The following is a 17,391-nucleotide window of genomic DNA, read 5'->3' as shown; positions in this document are numbered from 1 at the left end:
GTGAAAAAAATAAAGTGTCCGTTATTTAGATTTAACTAGTTGCTTTTGTTTTATTGGTTGTATTTAATCAGATTTAATTGTTTTACATTGTCAATATATAATCGGTGTATCTGTTTAGTTGGGGAGCGGATCATCGGCTGCCATCTCCCTTCCGTGCAAGGCATATACAGCACAAGATGCCTGAGAAAAGCACGGAAGATCATTAAGGACCCAGGTCCACCCAGGCTGTGGACTTCTCACACTGCTGCCGTCTGGGAGACGCTATCGGAGCATCCGAGCACGGACCACCAGACTCACAGACTGCTTCTTCCCTCAGGCTGTAAGGCTTCTGAACAATCAACACTGACCCTCGGAACAGTTACCATGCACATTCTGCTCCACCACCCATACAAATACACTTACTACACATATATTCATATTCATATTATTTTATTTAATATTCCCCACTCCTTCACCCGGTGAACACTTACTGCTGCTTCGTTCTGCTATGCTATAGGTTATATGTTAGAGGTTATATGGTATGTCATTTTTTTAAATTTGTAAAAAGCCTGTCTACTGCGTAGATGTTGCCTGTCATGTCATAAGAATTTCACTGCTCCGATGACACTGTCATTGGTGCATGTGACAATAAAGTTTGATTTGATTTGATTTAGTGTGTTGTATATAATCAGTATGAATTATGGATTATGATCATCACCAGATGACGTGGATAAACATAACTTTTTTCTCCTTCACTACGGCTTTTCTGTTTCCTCTAAAAGGATTTATGTAGTTTTTCTTCTCGTGTTGATTAACAAACTGAAATTCTGCAGCACAAATACAATTTGATTTGATTTGATATGTAAAGTGATTGATTGATTCTTCTTCTGTGACATCAGTCAGAGATTGATCAGGTTAGAAGTTGAGACCTTCACACACATAACACAAAGTGATCATCTCACTACATAATGAAGCCAAACGTCCTCCTGAACCTTTAACTAGATTAAACTAATCTCTCTCTCTCTCTCTCTCTCTCTCTCTCTCTCTCTCTCTCTCTCTCTCTCTCTCTCTCTCTCTCTCTCTCTCTCTCTCCTCTCTCTCTCTCTCTCTCTCTCTCTCTCTCCCTCTCTCTCTCTCTCTCTCTCTCTCTCTCTCTCTCTCTCTCTCTCCCCCTCTCTCTCCCTCTCTCTCTCCCTCTCTCTCTCTCTCTCTCCCTCCCTCCCTCTCTATCGCTCTCTCTCCCTCTCTCCCGCTCTCTCTCTCGCTCTCTCGCTCTCTCTCCCTCTCTCTCTCTCTCTCTCTCTCTCTCTCTCTCCCTACTCCCTCTCTCTCGTTTGACCTGACATAATTTCTCTTCGTTGAAAGGTGTTTTTTCCGTTTCAGATGAAACTGAAGTTTTTTCTGTGGACACATGAATCTATGAGGTAAAACTGTGTGTGTGTGTATGTGTGAATGTGTGTGTGTGTGTGTGTGTGTTGCAGTCACTTCTTATTTAAACTAGTTATGTAGCCAGTTATTTTAACTAGCAACCCTAGCCCTGCTGATCTTAGGAAGTTAATCAGAGGCTTAATTGATCAGATTGATCAGTTTGTGATTGATTATCCTGCAGTCAGCTGATGTGATGCGATGATGTCATCAGATCATAACAAGCTCTAAATTTACTAAACATTAATTGAATCAGTGTCACAGTGAAGCTGGCGGCTGATTGGTCAAAGTAAATGTAACAGTACTTAATTTTATAAGTGTTTACAGTAAGATAGAACTAAACTCTTTTCTTCCGTTTGTTAATGTTTTATATTTCATTTATGTGTTTCGATGTTTCAGTGAAAATCTCCAGTGAAAAATCAGCATCACTTTTTATGGTTTAAAACGCTGACACTGGAGCTGGTCTGTCTTCCTCCTCTCTGAATCTGGTCTCTGGTTTCTGAATCTGGTCTCTGGTTTCTGGATCTGGTCTCTGGTTTCTGGATCTGGTCCTGATCAATGGCCCAACTGATGTATGATGTCATCAGTCAGGTGTATAACAACATCAGTTGGATTAATGATGTTATCATCTTCGTGGTCGTGCTGTCAGCGTCTCAGAGTGCTGATGACATTTAGTCTTTGTCAGCTTGTGTTAAGAGCGTTAGCATTGATGCTATACTTAGCGTTCTTAGCGCTCCTTAGCATTAGCCTGAAGTATTAAAGGACAAAGGTCACAGCAATCAGCTGGGTTCAATCACTGTGGACGGCCAGAGACGACGTGTGAGGGAAACAGAGCTGTCATGAAAACATATAGAGATAATCTATTTGTGGTTTAATATACATATTCTATAATATATATATTATATATATTATATATATTATATGATCAAATGGAATTTAATTGAATACATTTGCCAGATTATATATATATTAAACTACAAAGTAGTGTGTAACCATCACCATCAGAGAAACTGGAGGGAGGAAACACAAAGTTATTGACATGTAGTATAATAAATAAATGTGTGGGCAGAGAGACAGAAAGAAGAGCTTGGTGCATGATGGGAGTTCTGCCCTGGTTCAGGCCTGCCATGAAAACACACCCATACATTCATGTCAGTTTGTTTCATTAGTCATGTGTTTGTGTAGTTTTAACCATCCTGTATTCAGTGTTTCTTCACTGCTGGATTTGTTTCTCAAAAGACAAATGGTAGGTGTGAGGTAATGATCCTGTGCTTAACGGGATGGTTCACCGAAACAGAAAATTGCGCTGTTTCTAGTCGAGTGTGAATGTTGTGGCTTCTGGACACTTGGATGACACCACAGGAGCAGCATTGAGGCATGTTATGTTTAAACAAATGTATCCCCAGTTACTTAAGTTGTATTGGATTCTGCTGTCACGCTGTTAAGCCCTGAAACTCCAAAAGTGTTCTGTGGACACTTTATCCACCCCTCTATCAGCATAGAGGTAAGTAGATACTGAGTGAATTTAAATTTGTCTGTAAACTATCCCTTAAGGTGTAATGTGTTATTCTGTTACAGCCACTTTGTGACTTGCATTTCCATATACTTTGTTTTGAAAATAATTGTGCAATGGAACCATAAGGTTAACATAAGGATGAATATTGACACTCAAAATGTCTGCTGCTACTATTTCAATGTTGTCTATGTTTGCAGTTAAGTTATTGGTTTTATAATGGTTTGCACCAAATGTTTACCTATTGTTCATAATAAATAGATCATGCTAGAAGAATCTTTTAGTCTTTAGAACCCTCAACTGATGAAAAAGTTGAATTAACGCAACATTTTAAGTTTAAACTATAGTTATCTTAACTAAAACTGCAGTGCTATTGACTTATGTTCTCAATTTATAAAAATAAAGGGTTAGGGTTATATTTCAGTTTATCCATATTTCAATTGTTAGGTACATTATGTTGACACAGCACATACGCCCTTAAGTTGAGTAAACTCAACAAAGCCTTGCAGCTGGTTGCTTTATTTTGTTAGTACTTTTTTTACAGTGCAGTTTTTTTTGGGCACTCCAAAGGTTAGCATTCTGTAATGTATTTTAAAAGTTGTTTAAATATAATTTAAAATTAACCTGAAGGTAATATGAATGTCAACTAAATGAAATTTTAAATTTGCTTAAATGTAACAATGTATTTTGAATGTAATATTAATATAAATGAAACCGACTCTGACAGGACTGTTTTGTTAAACACTTTGCGTTTGACTTATTTTTCAATTGTTCGAATTTAGATTTCATAATGTTTGGTCTTTGTTTTTGTAATTGTTTTATATTTATAGGTGTTATTTTCTTAGTGTTTGTTTTTTGAACAATATTCTCGGTTGTTTTCACCATAACTCTGTTGTTTCCTGTTTTATTTTGAAGTTTCTTCTCTTGTGTGTGTCTTTGACTTAGCTTCCTGTTACTTCTTTAAATGTTCATAGTTGAGAGTTTAAGTTTAATATCCTGGCAGCTGAAGTATGAATCTTTTTATTTAAAATGCATTCTCCTTCTCATTTTAATCCAAACCTTGATTCTGTTTTTCAATGTGTTGCTCTGTCAGTAGCGAATTGAATGAAATGACATCAGAGAGATGATGATGCTCATGTTGCTATGGAAACCAGACATGTCTGCGTCCACCTCAGTAAAAGTGATAAAAGGTTTATGTTTTTCTTTCCAGATTGTCAGGATGTGGCTTCCTCTATGGTTGCTATGTGGGTGTCTTTGGTTGCTAAGCAGTACGGAAGTTTGGGCGGCTACTTTCAAACTGGCTCTGATTGGCCCATGGTCATGTGACCCCATGTTCTCTCGGGCAATGCCCACGGCAGCAGCTAACCTGGCGCTGTCACGGCTACGCAGCGACAGAAGCCTGAGCAGAGGCTACTGGTACGATGTGAAACTGCTGGATGAAGACTGCTCCACCTCCAAAGGTTTGTTCAAATAACATGAAAAATCATTTCCCTGGAAGATGGTTTCTTTATTTCTATTTCAGACTAAGACAGCTCTGTGTTATTTTAATAAATTAATTAGAAACTTAGTTTTCAAATGCATAATTTTTACTTTGCTGAATTCTATTTACATTTTAATATGTCACTATCGTTATGATCAAACTTTTCTTATTCTCTGGTTTTATCACAGCTCTGACAGAACTTGGAGAGATGGAGGGTTATGGCCACGCCTACATTGGACCATTTAACCCCGCCCTCTGTCACACGGCATCCTTATTGGCTCAGCACTGGGAGGTGGGGCTTGCATCTCCCGGCTGTCTAGATGCTAATTGGCAGAACCTGCCGCCCATCACTCCTCCCAGCAGGGTTCTGTTCACCGTGCTCAAGTTCTTCCAATGGGCGCATGTCGGGATTATCTCAGGTGAACTCATGACATCGTCGCGTGGGCGTGGTCTCGTTTCAGTTTCGCTTCATATGATGACGTAAAAATTTATTAATAAAAAATGATTACATTCATTGTAAATTTTTTTAACTTGATAAAGGTTTGGTCTCATGAAATCTAAATACAAACATGTTAATTATACATTTTTATATAATTTATATTGTGTATATATGTTCGTTTGAATACACACTTTATATAATGAAGATCTGAGGTAATTTAAATAAGGTTTACAGTAGTAAAACATAGTTTTCACAGTGTTTCACTTTAACCCATTTTTAATATCAAATTGAATTTACTTATTTACATGTTGTCGAGGAAGAGAAAAATAAAGAAATAAATGTACCACAAACAATCCAGTGATATGATAATTTGATATTGTAATATCTAAATGAGTAAATGTTATGTTGTATTAACATTACTTTAAGTATATATTATATTTCATTTTTAATCATTTTATTACATCAATATATATATTTTGTATACTTTTGTAAAATTATTATTATGAACATAATAACAATGATTTCCATCAATAAAAGAAGTTTAATTTGTGTTTGCTTCTCCTCTTCATCGTCTTCATCAGCCCCATCCAACCTATGGGAGAGCACTGGGCAGGAAGTGGCCTCTGCGCTCCGTGCCATGGGCCTCCCGATTGGCCCAGTGGTTACCATGGAAACGAGGAACAAAGTCGGAGCTCGGGAGGCATTGAAAGTGATCAAAGAGACCGACAAGGTCAAAGGTCAGAACATTAAGATCTTATTTGAAAAGAGTATAAACAAAGAGACTGTAGATGCTGTTAATTACCTTCACATCATCAGGTTCTACATATTATTATTGTTTTTAATTATTATCTATAATCATAGATGAATTTTGAATGAGTTGAAAATCCAATGTTAAATATCTAAATCAGGTTCTGTAGAAAAACATCAGATACAAGTTTAACTGTTTTATTTGTATTATTCATATCAGCAATGTTTATTGTTTTAATAATCAATCGATTGTTCGGTGAATCATTTCTAATGTGAGACATTAATCTTTATTGCCAATTAATTTCCAGTCAGAGTGGAGTCAAATAATATTACTAATATATAACAATAATTCTTACTAAACAGATATACGGCAAAATTCATGTTGATATATTCTGTAATTAAATGAAATTAATATTAAACTCAACAAATTCAGAATTCATTTGAGTTCCCACAATTAGCATTTATTAAGTTAGGCAATTTAAAGTCAAGTAAATAAAGTAGATTTAGAGTAAAAGTTTTATTTCTGACACAGTTAAATCAGGATAACATTAAAAACTATTGTTATTGTTTCTGTTGCAGTTGTGATCATGTGCATGAGCTCTCTTCTGATTGGAGGAGAGGATCAGAGAGAGCTCCTATTGGCTGCTCTGGACATGGGGATGGTTTCTGATGGTTATGTGTTTATACCGTATGACACTCTGCTGTACGCCATGCCGTACCAGGTGAGTGATGACAAGTGACAACTTCACTCGAAACAGGTCAATAACTAATCAATGTTATACTAAAGTGATCAATCAACTATAAGAGCACTCAGAGAGTTTATGTTTCTGTTAAGGCTTTGAATGTGTGCGTGTGTGTGTGTGTGTCTGTGTGTGTGTGTTAAAAAACACTTGAGTCAAATTTTTTCAATTTGTCTTTTAAATGTGTTGTTAAATGTTTGAAACTTAGTTCTGATTGGTTCCTTTTCTCTTTTCTTTGTCAATCAGGACACAGTGTTCCCTCAGCTGACCAACAGCACGCAGCTTCGTCACGCCTACAGCTCCGTTCTGACTGTTACTATGGCGTCCGACCAGAGTTTCTACGAAGCTTTTCGTCAGGCTCAAATCAGCCGAGAGATCCGGTCAGCTGTCGCTGCAACAGAGGTAAATAAACATCGAATACAAAATACACAAGTATTATTACAAAACATGAGGGTTGAAATGTTAGGTATAAAAGTTGGATCAACCGAAATTATTTCATTCTTAATTTTTGAATCAACTAGTTAAGCAGTAAAAACCTATTTTACCATCTCTGATGATTTCAGTTTACATGTAAAGATTGTTTTCTTCTGACAAGTCAAGAAAGGAACTTAATGTGTCATCATTGGCATGAGTTAGCGTGAGTTAGCGTAAGTTAGCGTGAGTTAGCGTGAGTTAGCGTGAGTTAGAATGACAACAATACTTTGTAGATGTGTCACAGGATTTCAGTATAAAATCACCAGATGAAGTTTGGTCTTTAATGTTTTCTGCAGGTTTCTCCAATGTTCGGAACTATCTTCAACATGGTGTATTTCGTTGCTAAGGCGGTGGAGGAGCGTCGTCAGGCAGGAGGTGGGCACTGGGTGATGGGTGACCACCTCATCCAATCAGATGGAGGCTTTGATTTCCAAGGCTTTAATCAGGTCAGAGACATTAAACCAGACGTGAAGAAATAAGTAGTTTGATGCCGAGACTAAATGAAAACAAATGAATTAAAGATATGGTCTTTAAAAACAACGAATCTGATTTCACAGTCGCCATTAGCGACAATCACTCAAAAGATGAATCTCGTAGATTAAAAACAGTAATAGATAATAGAAAGAAGCTCATAGATCATCTAGGACTTCCTGCTGTACGAATATGATGATGGTCCCGGTCCTGATCTTGATCCTGGTCAGGTGACATCATCACCTTCCTCTGTTTAACCTGTTGTTTTTCCTAGGTTTTATATGGAGGTAAAAAGGGGCGTGGCCTGCAGGCCAGGTACGTGGTGTTGGACAGCGATGGCGATCGACTTGTGCCGACACATTCGCTCGCTCCGACTCACACAGACGTGATGGTCGGAGGTCTGAGACCCCTGAGCCGCTCGTTCATCTTCCCCGGAGGAAAACCCCCCAAAGCCAGTTTTTGTTGGTTCAGTCCAGAGGAGACGTGCAGCGGCGGTGAGTTACTTATACCATGTTACATGTATGTTACATGTAGAGGGTTAGCGCCCCCTGCTGTCACATGGTAGGTAATCTCCTGTTTCTGCAGGTCTCGACACGGTGACGATGATCTTCATCTTCCTGTTGCTCTGTGCTCTGATTGGAGCATTTTTCTTCTGGATCAGGTCAAGGACAAACACACACACACACACACACACACACACACAATTATATTATTATTATTAATGATTATAATGATAAAAATAATGGTGACGTCTGTACAGGAAGTACAGGAGATCAACAAATGTCACCAAACTGATCCTGACTCTGGAAGACATCGTCTTCATCGACACTCAAGTCAGCAGGAAGGTCAGTGTCGCACCGGGCGCCGTGGTGATGTCATCACCTGGTCGTCTGCAGGTAACCAACAACGAGCTGCTGCTCACATTGTTGTTGTTGTTGTTGTTGTCATAGAAACTGAACGACGAGTCGATCATGAGGAGTCTTCTGGAAATTAAAACTCCGTTTCGCTCGATCGCTCGAAGTTACATCCTGACGTCAGCTGAGAGTTCCAACATCGGAATACTGGAGGTACAACTGTCTCACTGTCTCAATGTGTACCTGTCTCCCTCTGCAACTATCTGAACTGTCTGCCTGTCTCACTCTGCAGCTGTCGTTCGATCAAACACATTTTATTTGTCTCATATTCAAAGTTTGTCTCATTGATGTAAGGAGCAATTTCCTCTGTTCTTAACTCAACAAGAGTCAAACTACAGAGAAACTTTATGATCAGTGAATAAAGCTCAGTCCCATGTGAGGATCCTCTCCCAGGACACACACAGGTGCTGATGGAACAGAACACAACAACACAACAACAGGATTCACTACATGAGAAGAACCCGTTTGTAACTTCATGTTTAAAGTATTTATACATAATGTCTGATGGAGATGAAGGAGCTGAGGAGCTACTGTCAGCCATGGAAGAAGATGTGAGGAGACATGTTGTGTATCAAGATGTTTTGATGTGATCATATTCCACGATGAGGATTCACCATCTAACCCATGTCTCATTGTCTCTAGAGGTGTGAATCTCTAGTCACCTCGCTTTCGATTCAGAGGATTCGATGATAACGATTATCGATGCATCAAAGATTTTTATTTCTATACAATATACATATATATTTTTTAGCACTGTGTGACTAGAGCTGTGCATCTTCAACAGCCTCATGATTTAAAAAGTATTATAGACAAAATCAGCTTTTCAATTCAATAATCTGCCTCCAACAGTCAGTTTATAACAGTGGTCAGTGATCTCCACGTGTGCTACATCCTTAGTCTGTATCAGTGTGGCGCCCCCTGGTAGAATCAAGGAGCATTACTCCACTGGTCCACAGAGATTCTGCTCATCTGATATTTTCTAATCATCACACTTAGAACTGATCTTTATAAAAACCTGATGAATTCATATTTATGTTCCTGGATAAATGGGCGTCGCAGGAAACATGAATCGATCGTTCATGTGATGCATCAAAAAACGATTAATTCCTCCACCTCTAATTGTGTCACTATGTACCTGTCTCACTGTCGCACTGTGTGTGCATGTCTGTCTAATTGTGTATTGTTTGTATTGTCTCACTGACACACTGACTCTTGCTCTGATTGGTTGCATTGTTACCAGGGCGACTGGGTTTGGATGAAAAAGATTCCTGCTGGAAAGACGATGACGGCTGTCAATCAAAACACCCAGAGTCTGTTTAATCATGTACGTAGATTTCATTTTGACTTAATGAGTAATTATTGATCAATACATTGATTTGTATATTGATTAACATACAATATTTCAGGGATTGGCAAGTAAGTTTGGCTATGCCCAGCAGGTGGTGCTGGACTTTTATAAACATTCTATGGTGCCGAGTGAAGTTAGAAAACTTTGTGTTCACCCTACCGAGATTATCTGCATTGACGATTTTGTGGTTTATATATAAATTTGAACTATTTACTGAACTGATTTTTTCATACATCTGTTAAACAACCGACACAATCTTCAGACCAAGCTCTAAACCTTTAAAAATAACAGCTCTGTACTTCAGCTCAATATAAAGCCTTACAGCAACAAAGTGAACCAAAAACCAACAAAGACAAATTGATGAAGAGGAAATAATATTGTTGTCATGATGGAAATCAGCTCCTGTGAATGTGTCAGTCTGATAACAATCAAATCAGCTGGACAGTTGCTGGACAGTTGCTGTCCACTGGTATATCAGTTAATATGTTGATATAATGTAAATATAATTATTAGCATAGTAAATATTGATTCATTTATTTAGTATATTGATACATTTTGAAAGTTTTCAGATGGAGATGTTAAAATGCTCTGTGCTATGTTCAGTTACGGGAGATGAGACATGAGAACCTGAACTTATATCTTGGACTCTTTCTGGACTCTGGGATCTTCGCTCTCGTTGTTGAACATTGTCCTCGAGGAAGTTTGGCTGATCTGCTCGCCGAGGCCACCATGAGGCTGGACTGGATGTTCAAGTCCTCGCTGCTTATGGACCTGATCAAGGTGCTGCTCAGACACTAATAATAATCATGTTTATAATATCAATGATAAATAATAATAATAAAATTGTGTGTTTGTTTCAGGGTATGAAGTATCTTCATCTACGAGGTTTGAGTCACGGTCGACTGAAGTCGACAAACTGTTTAGTTGATGGACGTTTTGTTCTGAAAATCACTGATTACGGACTTCCCATGATCCTTCACTCTCAGAGCCTCAGTCTCTCTGAGGATCCACAAGGTATAACATGTTTATTTCTATTTTTCTATTTTGATTCATGTATGTTAATATGTGTTTATATAACCCCTGGATAAAAGGGTTAAGGCTGATATATGCTTCTCCGTTTTTACTGACACGGACAGATACGGGCAGAGGAGTGCCCCCCCGAGCGCCTCGGAGAGCTTTTCGGGCACCTCTGATTTTTCTAACTATCTGTGGTTATTTCGGAGAGCCTAGGGACAGCCCTTGGCTGTGATTGGTCCGCTAACGACAGCATTTCGGAACGACATAATTTCCGGACCTCAAACTTCCTGTTTCATTCCCTGTATCACAACAAACCCAAACACAACTACGATTCTACGATTAATGTGACGTGTGTTGTAAGCCAGCGGAGTTGTCCGGCTGACGGTGGCTCGTTGTTGACGGCATGTGTGCACGGTCACATATGGTTATAACAAGCTTTCATGACGGCGCTAGCAGGCTAGGCTAGCGGGCTAGCCACCATGCTAACTGCGGTGGTAACAGTGCAAAAACCCGCTGTCACGACTTTAATTCCACTGCTATCATGACACTATTTCTATAATACCGTCAGGTTAGAAGCAAACACTGGGTAGTAGTTAGTGTCGGGAGTCCCTGCTGACTGTGTGTGGAAGCTGGGGGGGGGGTAGGCTTCTCTGAGCTCGTCTTCCGTTGCGCCACCTACTGTTTGGCAGTGAATTGTTTTCTGACGGACAGTAGCATAAATCAAAAAGAGTCAGTGGGATCCGTGCGCCAAGGACACGGAGAAGCATAATGGAGCCTTTAGGGTTAGATGAGCTTCCATTGCGACACTAATGATGCGTTCACACCAAGCGGCAACAACCGGGTTGAACGATGAGGCCAATGCTCAAATAGAAGAAGATCAAATAGCTGCAGTTCACTGGGTGGCCACTTGAGGCAGGCTCCAAGAAGGTTGTGTTAAAATGCCAGAATTTAGAGCAGAATTAAACCTGTTTCAAAACACGGTTTTAGTCTCAATCACTAAGTTCTTCCTTCATGACAAATCTGAGGGGGGTCAATATTATTCTCACTCACTCATTTAAATTATATAAACAAATGCATCTCAATAAATTAGAATATCATGGAAAAGTTTGTCTATTTCGATAATTAAATTCAAAAAGTGAAACTCATATATTATATAGATTCATTACACACAGAGTGAAATATTTCAAGCGTTTATATCATTTATTTGATGATTATGGCTTAAAATTAGATCATTACATCTGTCACCACATATGCAACTGTTTGCATCTCTCGAATGACTTTGTATATAATTTTACTTGAATACCTTTTCTGTAGTTTGATTGACAGACTGTCTTTCATCTGATTTGTCCTTTCAGAGCATCCATGCTTTTCTTACAATATGATTGGTTAAGGGGCGGGGCTAACACAGAGAGAAGAGCATTTAGTCTTTCTGTCAGTCAGTGTTTTTCTACCTGTCTCTCTCTCTCCCTCTCAAGCTGTCTGTCTGTCTCTCAGAGCTGCTGTGGTCCGCCCCGGAGCTTCTGAGGAACTCGGTCCGTGGAGGTTCATTTGCCGGAGATGTTTTCAGTTTCTCTATCATCATACAGGAAGTGATCTCACGCACGTTGCCGTATGCCATGATGGACATGCCCGCCCACGGTGAGAAAGGATGGTCCAGGCACTACCTGTCTCTCTGTCTGTCACTCCCCCATCTCTCTCACATGTCTCTCTCTGCCTGTCTGTCTGATAGAGATCGTGGAGCGTATAAAGACGCCCCCCCCACTCTTCAGGCCGGTGGTCTCAGTGGACGAAGCTCCGAGCGAATGTCTGAGTCTGATGAACGAATGTTGGAATGAAGATCCGAGTAAGAGGCCGAGCTTCGACGAAATTTTCAAACAGGTGGGAACAGCTGCCACCTGCTGGCCACATGATAAACTGCAAAATACAATACAAATTCCAGGGGGTATTTTACATTATGACGAATATGTGTATGTTTCTGTGTATTGTGTTTTTGTATGATTGTGTGTTTTGTGTGTTTGTACATTATGTGTTAGTGGGTTTGCATTAATCCAGGGAAATGGGGGAACATCAACTACTCTAATGTTGTGGGATTGTGTGATATGTGTGTTTTTTTTTGTTAACGTTTGATGTGATTGTGTATCTGCAGTTTCGAGGCATAAATCGAGGGAAGCGTGCGAATATCATCGACTCCATGTTGCGGATGTTGGAGCAGTACAGTTCAAACCTGGAGGATCTGATCAGAGAACGAACAGACGAGCTGGAGGTCGAGAGGAGCAAGACGGAGAAACTGATCGGACAACTTCTGCCCAAGTAAGACGACAGTAAAACCTTGAAGTAGACACAGGTCTGACACAGCAGTGACACCTGGTGGCTGTGCAGTGGATCACTACGTGATGTTTTTAAGATTCCTTCAGTATTACATTACATTACATTTCATTTAGCTATCTCAGTATCACAGGGATCCACTGAAAGTTGTCTGTAAATCACAGATTTCAGTCAATATAGCTGCTCTTATTTTGAGACTTTGGGAAATCGCTCTTTACACACAAACAGAAAAAAACCCATTTAATAAGTTATTAATTGATGTCAGATTATGATTCCAGATTGTATCCTAACCCTTTAACCCTGAAGTGCTGACTGTCTGTGGAAGGGGAACGGAGTGCGCATAAAATGCTTTTTTACCGTGTATTTTAAATATGATTCTCAACTCTGGAGTGAATAGAGGAGGATTGGACAGGACTGTCTCCTGTCAGAGTGTTGATCCTCCAGACAGATACAATACCAACAATCTGCTGCTTCTGCTCTGATCTTGAAACAGCCGCACTAATCGTTGCTTCGATCTATGTTTATTATTCAGGTTGGTGGCTAATGTATGTATGTGTGTATATACATGTATGTATATTGATATGATCTATATATCTCATTGTTTCAGATCAGTGGCTCAAGCTCTGAAAAAAGGGAAACCCGTTCGACCGGAACATTATTCAGATTCAACTCTTTACTTCAGTGACATCGTTGGATTTACAACCATCTCAGCTCTCAGCGAGCCAATCGAGGTATCTGCTCTCTTACATCCTGTTTTGTTGGGAATTGTAGTCTTTTCCTGGGTTAGGATTCCTTCAGTGTTAATGTTGAGAAGGATTTTATTGGGAGCTGAATTCTCAGAGTTTTCCTCCTGTCCAAAGCACCCCCGAACCCTAGAGCTGCTGATTCAATCCAGTAAAAGACCTACAAGTACTGACCCCGACCCTAACCCTTAAAAATCACAGACACAGGAAGACTCTGAGGGGCTGTGAGTCCAGCTGCCACTAACGTTTGCTCATCTTTTTGCTTTTAACTTAAGATCCAGACGGCCAACGACTAAAATCCTTCATGCGATTGAAATATAAAGTTAAAAACCACCAAGATCTAAAGAGTGTATCCTGAAAATTCCAACTGGATAAAATTCACGTTTTGCAGATATGACCCCACCGACAGGCAAAAAAGTGAAATGCACCGTTACCTTCATTAAAACTAGAGATTCTCCAGGATTAAAAATGTAATGTAAATAAATATAGTACAAGTCTAGTTGATTTTAGATGTTCGTTTTATAGTAGATCATTTTTAACTAAGTGTGTGTGTGCGTGTGTAGGTGGTTGACCTCCTGAATGACCTCTACACCATATTTGATGCCATCATTGCGACTCATGATGTTTACAAGGTAAACTGTTTACCTCCACAAACACATTTGCTCCTACTTAACACACATGACCTTTGACCTTTAACTAAGATTACATGACAAGAGAATTACAGAGATCAGTGTTTCTTCATCTTCTTGATTCACTGAAGTCTAATGATGCATCACAGAGTCAGAGCATCCATCAAAGCTTTGTTTTCAGGTGGAAACGATCGGAGACGCCTACATGGTGGCGTCAGGCGTCCCAAACAGGAATGGAACCCGACATGCGGCTGAAGTGGCCAACATGTCTCTGGACATCCTGCACTCGATCGCAGCCTTTAAGATCAAACACATGCCTGAGATCAAAGTGAAGATACGCATTGGCCTACACTCAGGTAATACTCACACAGCCCCTTCATGTGGTTAACATGGCGTCATAATGCTCAAAGCACAGTGAACACTACATGGACCAACTCTCTGGTTGACTGTCAGCTCTGTTGTGGCCTGGTGCTGGTTGGTGACCTGGTGCTGGTTGGTGACCTGGTGCTGGTTGGTGACCTGGTGCTGGTTGGTGACCTGGTGCTGGTTGGTGACCTGGTGCTGGTTGGTGACCTGGTGCTTGTTGGTGACCTGGTGCTGGTTGGTGACCTGGTCAGCTTTGGTGCCTGCAGATGAGGAGTCTCATTGAAGAATAATCTAGTGACCACAGGTTGACCAGATGTAGGACAGGAGACAACAGGTCACGGAGGCATGTAGCTGCAGATGACAGGGGGAGGGGGGGTTAGCGTGTTACTAATATTTTACTATTGTAATATCGCTGATGCACCAGTTGATTCATCTGGTGTTACCACATCCAGTTCCTCCTGTAGATTTTTCACATCAATGATTTTATCAACAACAACTGATTTTATGCGTTTATTGAGGTTTGATTCATGCTCAAGGACAAAGAAACATGAGTTACTGATATGAATGAAACACTCAACACAATCCCGAGTCTTTTCTGTCCTGGCTCCTAAACGGTGGAATGAGCTCCCAGATCAGGATAGAAAGCATACACATCTTCTGCCGCAATCTAAAAACCCAACTCTTCCGACCATACCTTGAATAAAAAAATAAAATAGTAGCACTTATGTCCCTTACATGTTGCACTTTGTAATTTTGTTTTCTTGAAGAAAATGTTACTTTCTTATTCTTGTTTTTTTCCCTTATGGTTGATGCACTCATTTTAAGTTGCTTTGGATAACAGCGTCAGCTAAATGAATTGTAATGAATCAGAAACATATGTTCCAGCTGCAGCTTCCACACGCTGTGGGTGTGTTGACTGAACACTTGACCTGTGTATGTGCTTAGGTCCACTCGTAGCTGGTGTGGTTGGACTCATGATGCCCAGGTATTGTCTGTTTGGAGACACAGTGACCTTAGCATCACACATGGAAGCCACTGGACTGCGTACGTAAAAACAGTCTGATCTGAGTTTGATTTCTTTTGTTTCTCTTGTTTGAAAGATTATGAGTCAACATGAAACGTGAACTTGATTAATGACATTTATTGAAGTAAGTTTTGTCTGTGTCCAGCCTATAGGATCCACATCAGTGTGAGCACGATGAAGATTCTGACCAGCCTCAAACTGGGATATCACTTCGAAACCAGGAAAGCTCAGGTCTGATTAACTGCTCTGACCTTTCATCTGTTTTACATATATATATATATATATATTTCATCAGGTGAAATTATGATGAAATGAATGATGATGATGAAGTGGATGATGATGTTTTTTTTGTTTTTTCTAGGTGAAGGGCTCAGAGGACACCTATTGGCTAATTGGGCAAGATGGTTTCACTAAACCTCTTCCTGTTCCTCCAGATTTGATCGGAGGGTAAGAGGTTATTTAAATGTAAACACATGATCATTTGATTTAAATACATCTTAACTTTCTCTGTCCATCTCTCTCTCTTTCTGTCCCTTTCTCTGTCTGTCTGTGATGTCTCTCTTTGTCTCTGTCTGCCCGTCATGTCTGTCTCTCTATCCCTCAGGGCCAGTAACCATGGTATCAGTCTTGATGAGATTCCAGTTGAGAGACGTCAAAAATTTCTGGACCGACAGAAGATAAAGAAATAATATTCACACACACACACACACATACACATACCAACCACCCCCCCACACACACACCGACTCTACCTCAAACGCTGTGCTTTAAGGATATTTTCTTAGCCAATGAAACATTTTCAGCCCAATGCAATAAAACTGGTGGAACCTCAAGATTTTTCATTGTTGGGAAAGCAAAATAAAGTTAGGATGAGCGATGGATGATGCAATCACAATTCATTTGAATATGTTGTTTCATGCTGAGCAGAACCAATGAGACACTTCAGTTCATGATCAGTTTAGTGAACGATACTAAACTTTACTACAGGATCAGTTACATTTGAATTAATATATTGATTTATTCCATCAGTCATGTGATCACAGTGTCTTTAATTTATTCAGAGATGAAATTGTCAGTATCTTATTTTTATAACGAAAGACAAGAACAAAGTGATAGAATCTAAAGACTTGATATGATATAACAAACCTTATCCTTGAACCAAGTGTTTGTTGAAATACTAATTAGAATAAAGGAGACACTGGTTTAGTTCAACAGTCCTGATTGGTCCAATAATGTGTAAATTCAAGGTATTGCAAAAAGGTGAGATCCAGCGAAACGTGATTAGTAACTTTTACTCTGAAATTGTTGTTTTATTCTTGCGTTTCGATGTAACTGTTGTGTTTGTCATGTTACCAAGAAATCAATAAAATGTTCAGCCTCTAGTTCATCTGTGGTCATCAGTCTTTTTTAATGAGTAAAAAATGTTAAATCATCTGCTGTTTTTTCCTGAATCAAGGGTTCGTCTGTCACCATCACTGCTCAGAGTTCAGTTTGTCCACCACCAGGGGCCGGTTTTTCAAAAGTAATCTCATCGGATTACGGCTATCGGATTGGATCAAATCTTGAAAATGGGTATTTCAAAAGAAAAAAGGATTCAGAAATTGGATTGGATCACGTAATCTTATCTTGTTGTTGATCCGGATCAAACCTTGAGTTTGGGTTTTTCAAAACTTTTTGGTAGGATTGGGATCATTGTGATCCCAAAAATCCGGATTAAACTAATCCCAGCAGTAGGGTGGATTCATGGTGGATATCAG

General features: G+C 39.6%; 1 protein-coding gene across 1 annotated transcript; it reads left to right on the top strand.

Annotated features, from left to right (window-relative positions):
- The first annotated feature begins 4,136 nt into the window (after positions 1–4,136).
- LOC132995989 (retinal guanylyl cyclase 2-like) lies at positions 4,137–16,323 on the top strand. Its single transcript, XM_061066273.1, has 23 exons — positions 4,137–4,377; positions 4,586–4,816; positions 5,418–5,573; positions 6,163–6,305; positions 6,570–6,725; positions 7,094–7,243; positions 7,543–7,762; positions 7,854–7,929; positions 8,029–8,113; positions 8,219–8,335; positions 9,423–9,506; positions 10,134–10,310; positions 10,391–10,544; positions 12,042–12,185; positions 12,277–12,425; positions 12,694–12,857; positions 13,480–13,603; positions 14,179–14,247; positions 14,426–14,600; positions 15,556–15,654; positions 15,780–15,865; positions 15,996–16,081; positions 16,239–16,323. Exons 1-23 carry the CDS (start codon positions 4,137–4,139, stop codon positions 16,321–16,323), a joined length of 3,171 nt encoding a protein of 1,056 aa, XP_060922256.1.
- The last annotated feature ends 1,068 nt before the right edge of the window (positions 16,324–17,391 follow it).

This window comes from Limanda limanda, chromosome 22 (assembly GCF_963576545.1).
Source record: "Limanda limanda chromosome 22, fLimLim1.1, whole genome shotgun sequence".
In the NCBI taxonomy this organism is placed as follows: domain Eukaryota; kingdom Metazoa; phylum Chordata; class Actinopteri; order Pleuronectiformes; family Pleuronectidae; genus Limanda; species Limanda limanda.
The sequence above is the reverse complement of the archived record's forward strand: the minus strand, read 5'-3'. Positions and strand labels throughout refer to the sequence as shown.

What these genes read in the sequence shown, in the direction of transcription:
- LOC132995989 (XM_061066273.1), top strand. Translation starts at nt 4,137, where the DNA reads ATGTGGCTTCCTCTATGGTTGCTATGTGGGTGTCTTTGGTTGCTAAGC. An exon ending in CATGGAAGCCACTGGACTGC is followed by an intron (nt 15,655 to 15,779) that starts GTACGTAAAAAC and finishes GTCTGTGTCCAG; the next exon opens with CCTATAGGATCCACATCAGT. An exon ending in CCTCCAGATTTGATCGGAGG is followed by an intron (nt 16,082 to 16,238) that starts GTAAGAGGTTAT and finishes TCTATCCCTCAG; the next exon opens with GGCCAGTAACCATGGTATCA.